We start from the raw sequence: 13,432 nt of genomic DNA, 5'->3' as shown, positions 1-13,432 counted from the left end.
CTATCTAGAAAGACAATGAAGAAAAAGATATTTACACATATGATGAGAACACACAAATATAGCAATATTAACAAGTGTCACAAGGGATATAAAACCTTGTACCTCTGAGTTTACCTCAAGATCTAGTCTGCTGTCTCCCTATAAGTTTTATATTAATATATCCACTGGAATTTGTACACTGCAGGTTCCCTGATTTATCTGAGGAGAGGCCTGTCATAGCCAACAGCATACAGGAGGCAGGGAAATCGTAACTGAATTTGTTTAAGACCACTTGATTTGAGGTGCTAACAAGTTGTTGTCTCCCAAAACATCAAGCCAGGAAGCTGAATGCCTAAGAGGTCCCACATTAAAAGAACAAGCCGCATACAGCAGTTTTCAGAACTAGCCCAAACTAGCGTTGTTTCAGAGAGTTTCAGAGAGGCATCTTCAAAAACTGCCAGGCATTTTCTTCAGATATCCTGAAGCCCACAGGGAGGCAACAAAACACTTTGATAGCTGACAAAGGAAGCCTGAGCTGTAGTATGACCTAGCTATCTTCTCTGTAGGGAAATGCTACATAAACAAACAACTCTCAACATGCGTGAGAACTTGAAGCGCACTGACATCACTTACTCCAGCTTTTGTTCTTAGGCCTCAACACTTTCTTCAACGTGTTTCAGAGAAGAAGAAAATCTTTTATAAACAAGAATAAAAACCAAACAGCATTTCTCTTCTTACAAATGCAAGCTGATAGATTTGCTGACATTCTGCTACAAAAAACAAAGACAAAAACCAAAAAAGAATGCTGGAAGCGTTTTCTTAATGTAATAGAGTTCCTGAGAGTGCTGACTTCTTGCAATTCCTCCAGATAATAAAAACTCAGCTCAAAGCAGTAGTATCCTGGGATAAATGTGCTCTCATATCTAGAAACCTCTGTAATTTTTAGAAGGCATGGAGAAATCTACAAAATCAAGTGGGGAAAACTGTAGGGAACACTGTACTTCTGGAAAATGACAACAGGCTACAGGGCACTTCACATTTGAAGCTTCAAGGAAACTCAGCGTGCCATATTCTTGGACATACATCCCCAGTTTTAATGCACTGGAATTTCAAAAGTCAGTTTATTTTCATAAGAACTTGGACAATCTTGAGCACAGCATAATAAAGATATACATACATGTAACTTTATTTATATTTACATTACAGGAAGAGTGGAACAAGAGTTAACATTACCAAAGTAATGGCAAAACCTTCTCCTCTCAAAATTAACTATGAATTCTCGGTTTAATTTTGAAAGGTAAATTACATTATGTAACTTTAGATAAATACGTCAAACATTAAACCTGAGATACTACATAATTAGTTACAAAGAATTCCAACATTCTCTTGGAGGTCCATTTTGAAACAGAGAAAAGAGGCAAAAGACTTCATCTTTTATTTCACATTAAGTTTAAACTCTCATAATGAAAAAATGAGGTCAGCCCACTGTGAAGCATACTGTATGAGTAAGGCATGAAAACATGAAAATAAGCATTGCTTCAACTTTCAGTACAAGCTTTGCAATTCGTGCACAGCTTTATGTGACTTTAAATACATCTGAAGGGTACATGGAAGGTTTAACTGTCAAACTTCACTTGAGTTCAAAAAAAGTAAGACCATTTAAAGCTAGTTAGTTAAAGAAAGGTGTGACAGTAAGGGATTGCTACTTCGGTTCCTTAACATGGATGCTTTTATTGACAGGACTCAGGGGAGTGTGTGCAGTAACTGAAATAAAACTGCTTCAGGAATAAATTACATTACTCTGAAGTGTTCCTTTTCAAATTAGGACAGCTACTGAACAAAAGTCAGAAATATATACAATGCAGAAGCCTGTCAGGTGACGTTTCACCAGTTCAGCGCTTCAAAATTCCCATAACAGATTCCATGTGCCAGTCTGCCACCATTTATTCCCATGAATGGGAATGGCCCGTCAACAGACCATATTTTAGGTTAGATCTACTCAAATGTTACTACAGTCTGCTAGATACTTCAGTGGAGGTCTGTGCAGCTGGAAACAATGTACTCTGATCTCAGGTTGTTGTGTTTTTTGTTTTATTTATAAGTGGCCAAAGAAGGCATTTGTGTATGTGAACAGTTTTCATTACTGAGCTTACAAGATCAACATCTACTTCAACAAGGAACAGTAAAAAAAAAAAAAAAAGTCTTGTTTTTTAAGTAAATTTTTTGATGTTCTTGTAAAACCAATTCCTAAATATCCAGACTTTTTATAGGCTACTAGCTGTCATATATGCATTTTATATGCCCAGATTTCATTGCTTGGGAAATGGCCACTTCATTTACTTTGACTTTGACTTACTCAGACTTTGACTTCTGAGAGCATGGAAAATGCATGTGCTCTGCATTCTTCAAAATATTTTGTTTTGCCTTTTTTTTTTTTTTTATATGCTGACATCTCTTCCATAGCAGATTCATTACCTTTCTGCAACAAACGTACAAGTTCACACAGATCCTTCCAGAGCCTTCATGCTCTGAAATTCTCTTCTTTCCTACTGTCACTTTGGTTTGTCTCATCATTAGCAGAAGACCTGCACAATACATTAGAAATTTAAAATGCATAATTAAGTTGATAACACAATTAGATCTTTATTTGAAATATCACAAAATATTTACCTATGAGATTCCAAACTTGTAACTGAGGTCTTCCACTTTCTTCCCCAAGATTTTCCATCAAAGTAAAGACAGCTCAATTTGAAAATATCTTCCCTTTCTCTGTCACAACTCCAAAGTAGATTGAAATCTACTTTCACTGCTTCAACACAATTCAAGTCTGATCTTTGCCTGCTAAGTTTGCAAGGCTGTGAACTCAAGTGGATGGCACCTCTACATTTGGATAAAAGCACATTAATTTTTTGAATGCTTCATCAGATGAAATTACAGTTCCAGAGATCATTCTGGGAAGCAACTCTGTTGATTTTAAGAGAGGATTACGAAAAAACAACAAAAGAAGTGAGGGACAAGTAAAATTCCATCTGCAGACTTCGTCTACAGGAAGACTTGGGAAAACTTTCCATAAACTTAATCTATAGAAACGACAAATGTAGCTTGTTGCATTTTTTTTTTTTTTTTTTTTTTTTTTTTTACATCTTTCCATAGAACAGGAAAAAAGGACAGGGAAATAGACTACTACTCCTGTTAAAAGACTGCACAGCAACTCAAGCTTCTCAGGGACTGTACCATGACTGCCACAGTCACAAAACTAACGTCAGCCTAAAGGCATTGAAAGACTCATCTAGAATAAGCTTCTTCACGTGCAATACTGTCTAGATTATTTGTGTCAAAGCTTGAATTTAGAAGGAAAAAAAAAAAAAAAAATCAAAGTTCATCCAAGTTCCTGCAACACCCATCTAGTCTCACAAAAGTTGTCCTTGGGTGTTCAGCATATACTGCTGCCAAGTAAGCTAAAGAGCCATCTACCATCACAAGCAGCAGACTAGTGATGACTAGAATGAGGAACTGACCACCAGCAGTCTGCCTAGCACAGCTCTCCTAATTCCCAGGGAGGTTTTGCCCTGTGGATATGCCTAGGAAATAGATCAGAAAGCAGGCCACTGGAACTCTATGGTTAAATTCATAAGTGAAGAGAAAAGACTCAATTTGGTTAGTGCTTCATTTGATTCCTCAAAGAAGGCATCTCAATAAGAACAGGTTTTAGCACAGTGCCACCCTACCCTCTGCTTCAAGGGATCAAAGTACAACATTTGTTGGTCTGGCAGCAGAATGACAACAACACAGCACAAGTGACACTGAGTTGCAGAGTACGCAGAGCAAAAGGAGGGATTTTTTACTTTTAACTTTTGAAAGATTTTATCCAGCTTCTTCCATAAAGCAATTTTAGTGGGACAATGGGTTAAAAGAAAAAAAAAAAAAAAAAAAAGGAAAGAATACTCTCCAAGGTAATTCATTCTCATCGGAAAGCTTCCCCAAAGGAGAAGTCTGCTTTTCAAAAGCGCAGATGTATCCTATGCAAAAAGGAAAAAAAACCTACACAACAGAACAAGCAGCCCCACCGCAGCTCCATCATACACGGCGTAAGTCACTGACAAATGAAGTGATATGTGCGTGCATCTCAGGTATGGAGATATAGACAGTCTGTCAACAAGTACCACAGCAAAAAAAAAATTTCTTTACACTCTGGGTGACTTTTTCAGTATTTACCTCAGAGACCCCCAAATAACTAGATTAACAGTAATGAAGTTTGTGGGAAACATGTGATAAAGTTTTATTTTTCCCTTACCATCTTCCCTTTGGCTTTCACACACAGACACACACCTATGTTAGAGTTTAAACCTGCCAGCATTTTACGGAGAAAAGCAACAGAAATGCCGTCAAAGCAAGCACACAGGCAAGCAAAACCTACAGAACCTCATGTATCTGCCTGCATCACTTCACACTTCTATCACAGGAGCAAGTTCTGGACCTTTACAGCACTGCAGCTATAATTTAAATCTTTGCAGATTCACCATATGAAGGAGTTGCTTAATTTTTTCCACCTATCATCATATTTTAGGAAGCTGCTTCTTAGACTTGAGACCACTTTTGACACCACCCCATCTTTTTTTTTCCACAAAAAAAAACACTTAAATATGCTATGCAGTCCCTATCATGCACCAGCTACAGTTCTGTCAAGCTCCATGCCCTCCAACTAGGCCTCTAACTAGGCCTCCAACACTTGCAGAGACATAATTCTCTCTAATGGAGGTAAAATAAATTCATATTCTTCTGCAGTTACACATACAAACACATGTAGAACAGTAATACTCTTGTTTTTACTATTATTTCAAGCCAATATTGTGCATACAAGCTGCTGTGCTTGGAAAGAAGTGATTTGAGAGAACAAAATCGTATGCTGACAATAAGTAAGTGCTTTATTAAAATAATGCATAGTCTGAATCTGTGTTTTTGTTCGTAATATTCATTTAAGGAGGCTTTAAGAATAGATTAAAGCAAAAGAAGCTGTTAATTACAGTGCCTGCACTAAGTACAAGCAACCCGAACAGCATTTCAAGACAATGATCTGTAACTGCAGACACTGTAAAAACTCTGCAGGCTGCCAAAGTTCAACTATTAAGACTCAGCGATTCTCCACCCTGGGCTGGGTTACACCAGTTACAGATGGGATCACAAACCAACTTCATTATGTGTGTTATGCTCTGGATCACGAGCCTGGATGAAACACAGCTAAGAATCAAAGTGAACTCAGAGCCCCAGAATACACTGGACTGTGCTGCCCAACATTTTTGCTGACAAAAGCTTTACAGGATCAATCTGAAGAAACTCTAGTCCTAAACTACTTGTATTTCGCCATCCTGTGTGTTCTCCAGCAACATGTAACACATTTAATATCATCAGATTGCAGAAAGGGTGGTTTCTTATATTGGAAGACCTTGCCAAATCAGATTTTTATTTTTTAAGTTACATTAACATAGTATTTCCACTCAAGCAGACTTGCTGGTCAGTAGAGATTGAAAAGTCATTTATTTAAGAAAAATTTGAAAAAAAAATCAAATAAAACCCACTACATGCTATCGTGAAACATAAGCATCCTGAGAATTTAAGCTCATTACAGTTAGAATTCCAAGTTAAAAAGTATTTGCCAAGAGACAAGAAATTTCCATTCTTAAGTCATGGTAGCCAAGTCTGCACTTGATTAAATGTCTATTTAGTTCTCCTATTTTCCAGAAAGTATTATTTTATCTGAACAAAGTTTACATATTCTTTGAGACACTCCTATTTAGAAAAAAACAGTAATTTTAAAGTAATCTTCTATTTACCCAAAGAAAGGAGAGTATCACACAAGTACACAAATTTACACTATCTAAAAGAGAACCTGATTCAATTCAAAATTCCTGTAAGCATCTTCAACTCATGTGAGTACTGCACTATTTGTGCCACCCTACATTCCAGTTACAAGTTCACATTTAGAAAAAAACATTCCTATTAGTTGCAAATTTGCTATTGAAGCTGCTATTTTATACATCTAGTTTCTCACATAAAAAATTTGGGGGACTTTTAGGCTGCTTGAAGAAAAAACAAAAAAAAAAAACAGCCCTTAGTCATATGCTAATTCTCCAAAGTTACAGCAAGAAACTTAAGCTAAAAATAGAACATGTATTTGTGTTCCTGGTGCCCTGCCAGACTTCAGGAGGGCTTTAGTTTCTAAATATGATAGCCATCAGTGGATAGAAATTGATTTTTTTGTAGTCTGCGTAGTTAGAGGGTAACTTTGAGATGCATTTTAAACAGATAACTTCAAAGCACATAAGATTAGACAGCATGCTCAGAGAAAAACGTTAAGCCCATTATCCTTCAGAATACCTCATATTCAAGAGAAATAATTTTCCCCCACTACATACAATACTCTGCCAACACTGTCTTCTCATGTTGAGAGATGTTTTTTTGTAGCATTTAGTTTGATTACTCATAGGTATGCTTACCAACACCAAATCAGATCTCTTACCATACATAAGAATTCAATATGACCTTGCATCAGGGAAACGTGGGGATTATACAACAGAAGAATTCCATTAATACCCTTCTGTAGCAATTTCTTCAGACCACCTTTAAGTACAACCAAGCTGGAATCTATCTGAAGATTCCAGATGTAAGAAAGAAAACTGCAGCAGAAATCATTTGATGAAGGTATTCATATGCTGTGTACACACGTTCCAACTGACAGATGAAACTAACGCCATGAAAGCTACCGTCTCTCTTCATGCATTTATTATCATTGCCTATCATGTGTATCACATCTGGCAGACCACAACAAAAAAAATGGAAAGTTACTATAAATGGAACTAAATCCAACTCACCAATACCACATTTACACAGGGCAGAGGCATTTTACACACAGCACAAGTTAGGAGTTGCAAAAAGACTGATAACCTTCTGGAGCTAGGCTTAGCTTAGACTCCAGTTTGCCCACAAATGAAGAAACTTAAGCAGCTCCATCCTTCCATAAGCACATGCCTTCTCTCCTCCGCTGTAATTACCAATGGCAAGAGGCTCACAGGACACTTGCATTTCAGATATTAATCTATGCCGTGCCTATTAAGTAAGACAATAACCATGTTCACGTGGAAGTACACAAAGCCATAAGGTACTGCATTTTGACACTGTATGATAGAAGCATGAACAGAGGAAACTTATCTGCATAGATACATCATACAATCCTTCCAACATATAGTCAGGAAATGTTTAATATGTTAAAGATGTCTGAAAAGTTGGACAAACAGATCAAGCATAAGTTCCAAAATTTAAAAAAAGCATGTTATATGAGATGAGCTACATGCCAAAACTGTACTTTGAGATCTAAATCAGTAAAAATTGTGTTAGAACTGCAGAAACAGCCTCAAGGATGACTGAGCTACTTCGTTATCCCAAGAAAACCAAATGAACATTCAAGAAGAACAAAAACAGGTTTCTTCAAAAAGAAAACAAAAAACAACACTTGGCATTCTTTTTGTATTCCTTCAGACATTAAGTCAAAACGGAGATTCTACTTGAAAGTTTTACTCATAGTGTTCTTCTTAAAGATTAATATTCAATGCTAATTGATAAATCCTCCCTAAAAAACATTCTGTAGCTATTACCTATACACACAGATGTAACGCAGCCTTTACTGTTAACCCAGTGACGCAAGGTCTCAGTACAACAAGCTCAAGAAGTCTATACACAAGCCTTCCCCTTGAAGGAAGGTAATCACCTCTATACCCATCAGAGGATGGGCACTGGAAAGAGAACATGGAAAGTTTCACAGAAATACAGTGAAGTCTGATCGAAATCTTACTGTGGTTTTAAATCTACCAAGCAACATCTTGAGAAAGAACACTTTATGTAACAGTTGTTTGCCATTGTTTCTTACCACCGTTCAAACCATCATTCTAAGAATATCAATACCTAGATCTCTCTTCTTTTCTAAATTAATAGTAACTTGATTATTCAACAGAACAAGCATTAGAAAAGCATTAGCAGCTGTAAAACAGTTATAGCGTGCACTGGAGCATATGACCTGCTTTTCATTACATCAGTTTTATTATTCAAATTCTAGCAGGTTTTACACCTAGAGTACACAAAGCTTTGGTATCCAACATGCAGAATGATTAAAAAAACTCAGATCAACACAATGTTCTTACTTTTAGCAGTTCAAAATAATGAAGACAGTGGTAAACAGGGGCAAGGAGCAGCCGGGGTAGAACATACTGAACAGCTTCTTTAAAGCCTTCACCTATTGACTAGAAACAAAAGAAGTTTCAGTCTTAAAACAAGTGTATTGAAGCAACCATATAACGCAATGAAAATAAACAATAATAATAATGCTTACTAAAAAGAAAGTTACCTGTAAATAAAATGCTGCTCCTGGCTTTGATAATTGGCTTAGAAAATGATCATGAAAACCAGGTCGCAAAATATCTTGTGCATATGATTCATATGGATCAAATGCTAGTTCCTATGAAGAAATACAGAATGATTTTACAAAACTGATCTCAAGTGCTACACAGAAAGGAACCCTTAACCTGCTGGCTATGGTTTTCCTAGCATAACTAAGCATGAGCTTAGACTTCACTGCAGCCAGGGTACAGTGCTAATGCCTGAGGATCTCCAAGCCCTGTTGAGCAGCCATGCTCCATAACAAAGCAGCTGGACCATCAACATGGGGTCGTTACTTCCCAGGTGCAGAACTTGATGTTTTATTGAACTCCATGAAGTTCCTGTAGGTTCATTCTCCAGCATGTGCAGGTCCCTCACGAAGAAGCATTGCCTTTCAGTGTCTCCCACAGTTTTGGCATCATCTACCAACTCCACAAGGCAGGCCTTCTCCCATTTCAGTAACCGATATTAAGCAGTATCAGCCCCACTATCAGACCTTGAGGAATGCCACTAACCATTGGTCACCAAGTGAACTTTGTATTGCTGATCGCAGCCCTTCAAGCTTGGCAGTCCAGCCAATTTCCCACCCACTTGATAGTTCAGCTAGCTACTCTACATCTCACCAAGCCCATTATAAGGATATTACAGGAGCCTGTGCTGAAGGCCTTGCTTAATTCCAGATAAGTGATAGTCACTGCTCCTCCCTTGATCAATGGAACCAGCCATCTCCTCTCAGAAGGCAGTCAGGCTGGTCAGGTAGAGTTTGCCCTTTGTAAATCTGTGCTGACTGCTCAGAATCACATTCTGGTCCTTCGTGTGGCTGGACATGAATTTCAAAAACATTTGTTTTATAATTTCCCAGTGACTGAGAGGTTAATCAGCTTCTGGTTTCCAGGATCATCCTTCTTAGACCTGGAGAATAGGCATTACACTATCTCTGGTGTCTGGGGACCTCCACAACTCACAACTAATCTTCAAGAACTCTGGTCAGTGGCCTTGCAATGATACTAGCCAGCTGCCTCAGCATCCTGTCCTGCTGCAGAGACTTACACATACCCACCTCAGATAAACAGACTTTACCATGATCCTTGAGTTTCACCCCTCTCCTTCAATCTTACCTGGGAGGCCTTAAAGCATATCTGGCCAGTAAAGACCAGGCAAAGGAGATTCAGAGTACCTCAAACACGTTTTCTATCTTCAAAAACTGAGTGTCTCACCCCATGAGCAGGATACCCACATTTTCTATGGTCTTCCTTTCCATAGTATTTTACACTAAAAGCCCTTCTTGCTTTCCTTCAGTCAGTGGAGTGTAGTCAAGTTTAACTACAGGTGAACTGCAGCCCTCTTAATGCCATTTCCATCTACCTAGGCAATGCTTTTCCATTCCTCATGGGAAGCCTGCATTTCACTCAACAGGAATCCCTAAATTGTACTCACCCTGGCCTCATACTACACCTGTCCTTTTTCTTAGGGACTGGAAATGTGTACTCCTGAAAATACTGCCTTTGAGAATAAGCCCACTGTCATGAGCCCCTTCTACCCTAGAAGCAACCGATACGATTCTGTCTACCCCTTCCCTGAATGAGCTAAGTCTGTTCTCCCAAAGCCTGGGGTGTTCAGTCTGCTTCTCATCTCCTGCTGTTTCCTCGAGACCTTCAACTCCACCCCTGCAGCCAAGCCTGCCTTTGGCTTTGACACTCCTGCCGCTGCTCCCTTGCTCCTGAGAATGAAGTGAATTGGAGCACCTTACCTAGACAGCCCGTAAGCACATGCCACAAAACACTGTCTCATTGCCCTCCAGCAATCTCCTGGGCTACTTGAACCAGGATAAGTTGTCCTCCCAGCAGATGTCAGCATGGTTATTCTACCAAGAGAACCAAGGCCCATGATGATGAGATGCTCCTACTTGTCTGAAGAAGGCTTTGGCCAGTTTTTGATTGGCAAGTCTTTGGAGGAGAATCTCAACCACAACATTTTTTGGTAACCTCCTCTGATTTTTTCTAACTGCACGCTTCAGTCTCCATGCCCTAACCTAATTTAATAGCTTTCCTCATCACCTTAGCACACCTGCTGACAAAAAAAAAGCTTCTGCTCCACTCCATCTTTCCACAGAAATCCCAATTTTCAGAATTCTTCATTTCTATTGAAGTCTAGTCACAGATGGTTTTGTTTGTTTCCTTCTTGTGCTAACCAAGACTGAACAGCCCACAAAGACTGAGGACTAAAATTAGAAATGTGACAGCAGTCTCCTCATGACTGAGGGAAAGGTTAGAAGAAAAAAAATCTCATTCTAAACAAAGGCACCTAGAACAGAGATGCATTAAGCATTTAAGTGCAAGACCTTAGGATACATCTGAATAATAAAAAATAAGTACTGTCTTACCTCAGCCATGTCTTCAAAACAGCTGCCTACTAATGGATGAGGACTACCTTCATCTGTCATTTCAACAGTGTCTTCTATATGACCCAATAACTTCACACTGAGTTCGTGAATGTCCGATATACGACTAAATATATTTTCCACATCCTGCAAAAAGCAACAGAACCAGATAAAAATCAACAAGGAATTTTAAGTAATTTAAAAGAAAGAACATTATGTGCAAAGCTACTCTGTTATGATTAGGAAGTTAGACTCGCTTAATTAAAACAAGTTTTTTTTTTTAATAAGTATTTTGTAATACTAATACGTAAAAATCACAATTTATTTTCAAAACAATAACTTTAAGTATGTATAAATACATGAAAATTGACAATGAAACAAGATGGCACGGAACACTGGCCAACCTTAAATTACAGGCCTGCACGTGAATATAGAAAATCATGTCATTTCTTCTACAGAACTAGTGTCTCCCCACAAGCTCCTTTACAATTCACATTTCAGAACTGTTAAGTGGTTGCTCTACTGTAGATATATTAAACCATGCAATAGTTAGGTTCTAGAAACGTTAACCTAAATTTATAGCCACTATAATTTATTTTACACAACACTTACATGAGATGAAAACAGTTTGGAGTTGGAGGCATATGGCTCTCTGAAAACTCTGATAATGAGATTTAGTTCCCTTATATACTGGCGAACCTCCGCCATAAATGACTTCACTAGGTCATAATAGGTTTGCTCCCCTGAGGTGGAGGGTTCCTCATCAGATAAAGTTAGTGCACTTAAATCTTCCACATCTTGATGGAACATATCCATTAACACCTAGGTAGCAAAGAGGGAGAAAGCCACAAAGTGACAAAAACTTCTTTTCAAGATCTACCAGTACGTTACCAGAAAAGGGAATTATCATTGCCATGGAATCAAAGTGATCAGGAGAGATATTTACATATGTAATTCTGCAATTGGTTGAGCACTACAAAAGCAACATCCAGTGTTATTACTTTGCAAATCATTATTTGCAGTGGAAATCTCTGTAGAATCCCGTCACTTAGACCAATCCAGATGCCTCTCAGAATATGGTCCTAAAATCAATTATTATTCGAAGTGTCCTATGAAGTACAAAGAGGTATTTAGCCCTTAACAGTATTCTCTAACTGTGAATTATCCCACATAATCTAAGTTTCAGAAGATAATGCAGTATTTGAAGTCACAAAGTATGCACATTTTGGATTTCCTCCTTTGGCTTTAACAGGCAGTCACACGTGATTTTGCTCAGAACCCTGTTATCTACCTGGATGAATACCGGATTGCCCACACATTGCAAATGAACTGGTTTCTGTCCTTAATAGCTCCTGAGTTCTCTTGTTAAATTGGACCCACAAGGAAGGGCAGCAGCTTCAGAAAAAGCTGTCAACCAAGGTGCAGAACAGCACAGACAAAAGGACTTGAAGGACTCCAACTACCAGAGGTCCCAATTCGTTTGTTTACCCAAGCAAGGTTTACCAAACACAAGCAATTAGTAAATTGAATTTCTCAAGAAAAAGATTAAGTGGATCACTGAACCTCTTCCAAACATGGAATCTGAGCCAGGAGTCATTACAATGACTTAGCAAGCGACAAACTGAATTTACTCCTTGGTTGATGTCTATAAAACCTGAAGAACAACTTAACGTCAATGTGTTGACTGCAAATTAGCAAAGGCATTTTAATCCAATTTATCTTTGAAAAATAAAACACTACAGGCCCCACACAATCTAAAGTGATGCAGCTTAAGAACAAGCCAGCAGAAGATGTAGTCCAACACACAAGATGACTTAGTCCTGGGGTAGACAGACGGGACAGCATTTATAAACAAACCTACTGCCCAGAGCTACTCCCCTTCCAGGAGGCCACAGAAGGCATCAAACAATCCACACGAACTTCAAAATAAATTAGGATTTAAGTGCTGCCTGCCAGCCTCCCTTGTGAACAGATGGAGGTGAAGCCATGGCAACCTACGCCTGTTGCTGCAGAGACTGAGGTGACGGCTGTCAATCACCAAGAAGACAGAGGAGAAGACTGCAGGATCGAAGCTGTAAATACTTATTTGAGAGCGACATGAGGGAAGGCTAACACGTAAAACACGACCCAGAGTTTTTTTAAATGGCTGAAAACAGAACAAGTGTTGCTCAAAATAATTATAGAACTGGAGGTGAAGAATTAAGCCTCTGAAGGAGCCACAACAGCCAATGCGACATTTACCCTGCTGTTTGCTGTAGAAGTCCTCCTTCTATAATGCACCTTACACAGGCACTTCTCTAGAGGACATGCCAGCTAGCCAAGCTGCCGAGTACTGATATTGGACAAATGAGCTATCCTGCAAGAGAATACTTGGGGATTTGTAAGCACGAGGGATGGTCTTGTAGATTCATCCACCTTCAATACTGGCAGAAATACACCTACCTAGAGCAGGCATCCCTTCACCCGGGTCCTGTTCTAACAATCCTCAAAAATACAGAGGTCTAGTAGGGAGGGAAATGGGCACGCAGCAGGTTCTTTCTCTTAGTGAGTCAAAGGTCCCTGCTACACGCCCTGGTCTTAAGCTTTTCTGAAAGTAAAACAATGGACATTTTGCATTAAGCCTGACTTCTTCTGAAGACATGTTCT

General features: G+C 38.7%; 1 protein-coding gene and 1 long non-coding RNA gene across 3 annotated transcripts in view; both read right to left on the bottom strand.

Moving 5' to 3' along the window:
* SOS1 (SOS Ras/Rac guanine nucleotide exchange factor 1) overlaps positions 1–13,432 on the bottom strand; it is a 57,492-nt gene that overhangs the window by 30,410 nt on the left and 13,650 nt on the right. For both annotated transcript variants that reach the window (XM_084515443.1, XM_084515442.1), the window contains exons 5-8: positions 11,399–11,608; positions 10,790–10,933; positions 8,375–8,485; positions 8,172–8,270 (exon numbers count right to left, since the gene is read on the bottom strand). In XM_084515443.1, coding sequence (XP_084371569.1) covers positions 8,172–8,270; positions 8,375–8,485; positions 10,790–10,933; positions 11,399–11,608 — 564 coding nt within the window. The remainder of the gene's footprint in view (positions 1–8,171; positions 8,271–8,374; positions 8,486–10,789; positions 10,934–11,398; positions 11,609–13,432) is intronic.
* On the bottom strand, positions 1,150–3,850 carry LOC311434956. The gene is made up of 2 exons (XR_014691857.1): positions 2,650–3,850; positions 1,150–2,564 (listed from the first exon to the last, which is right to left on the bottom strand). It is a non-coding gene; the product is annotated as an uncharacterized lncRNA (long non-coding RNA).

This window comes from Aythya ferina (assembly GCF_964211825.1).
Source record: "Aythya ferina genome assembly, chromosome: 3".
NCBI classification, from domain to species: Eukaryota; Metazoa; Chordata; class Aves; order Anseriformes; family Anatidae; genus Aythya; species Aythya ferina.
This window is presented reverse-complemented; position numbering and strand designations above follow the sequence as displayed.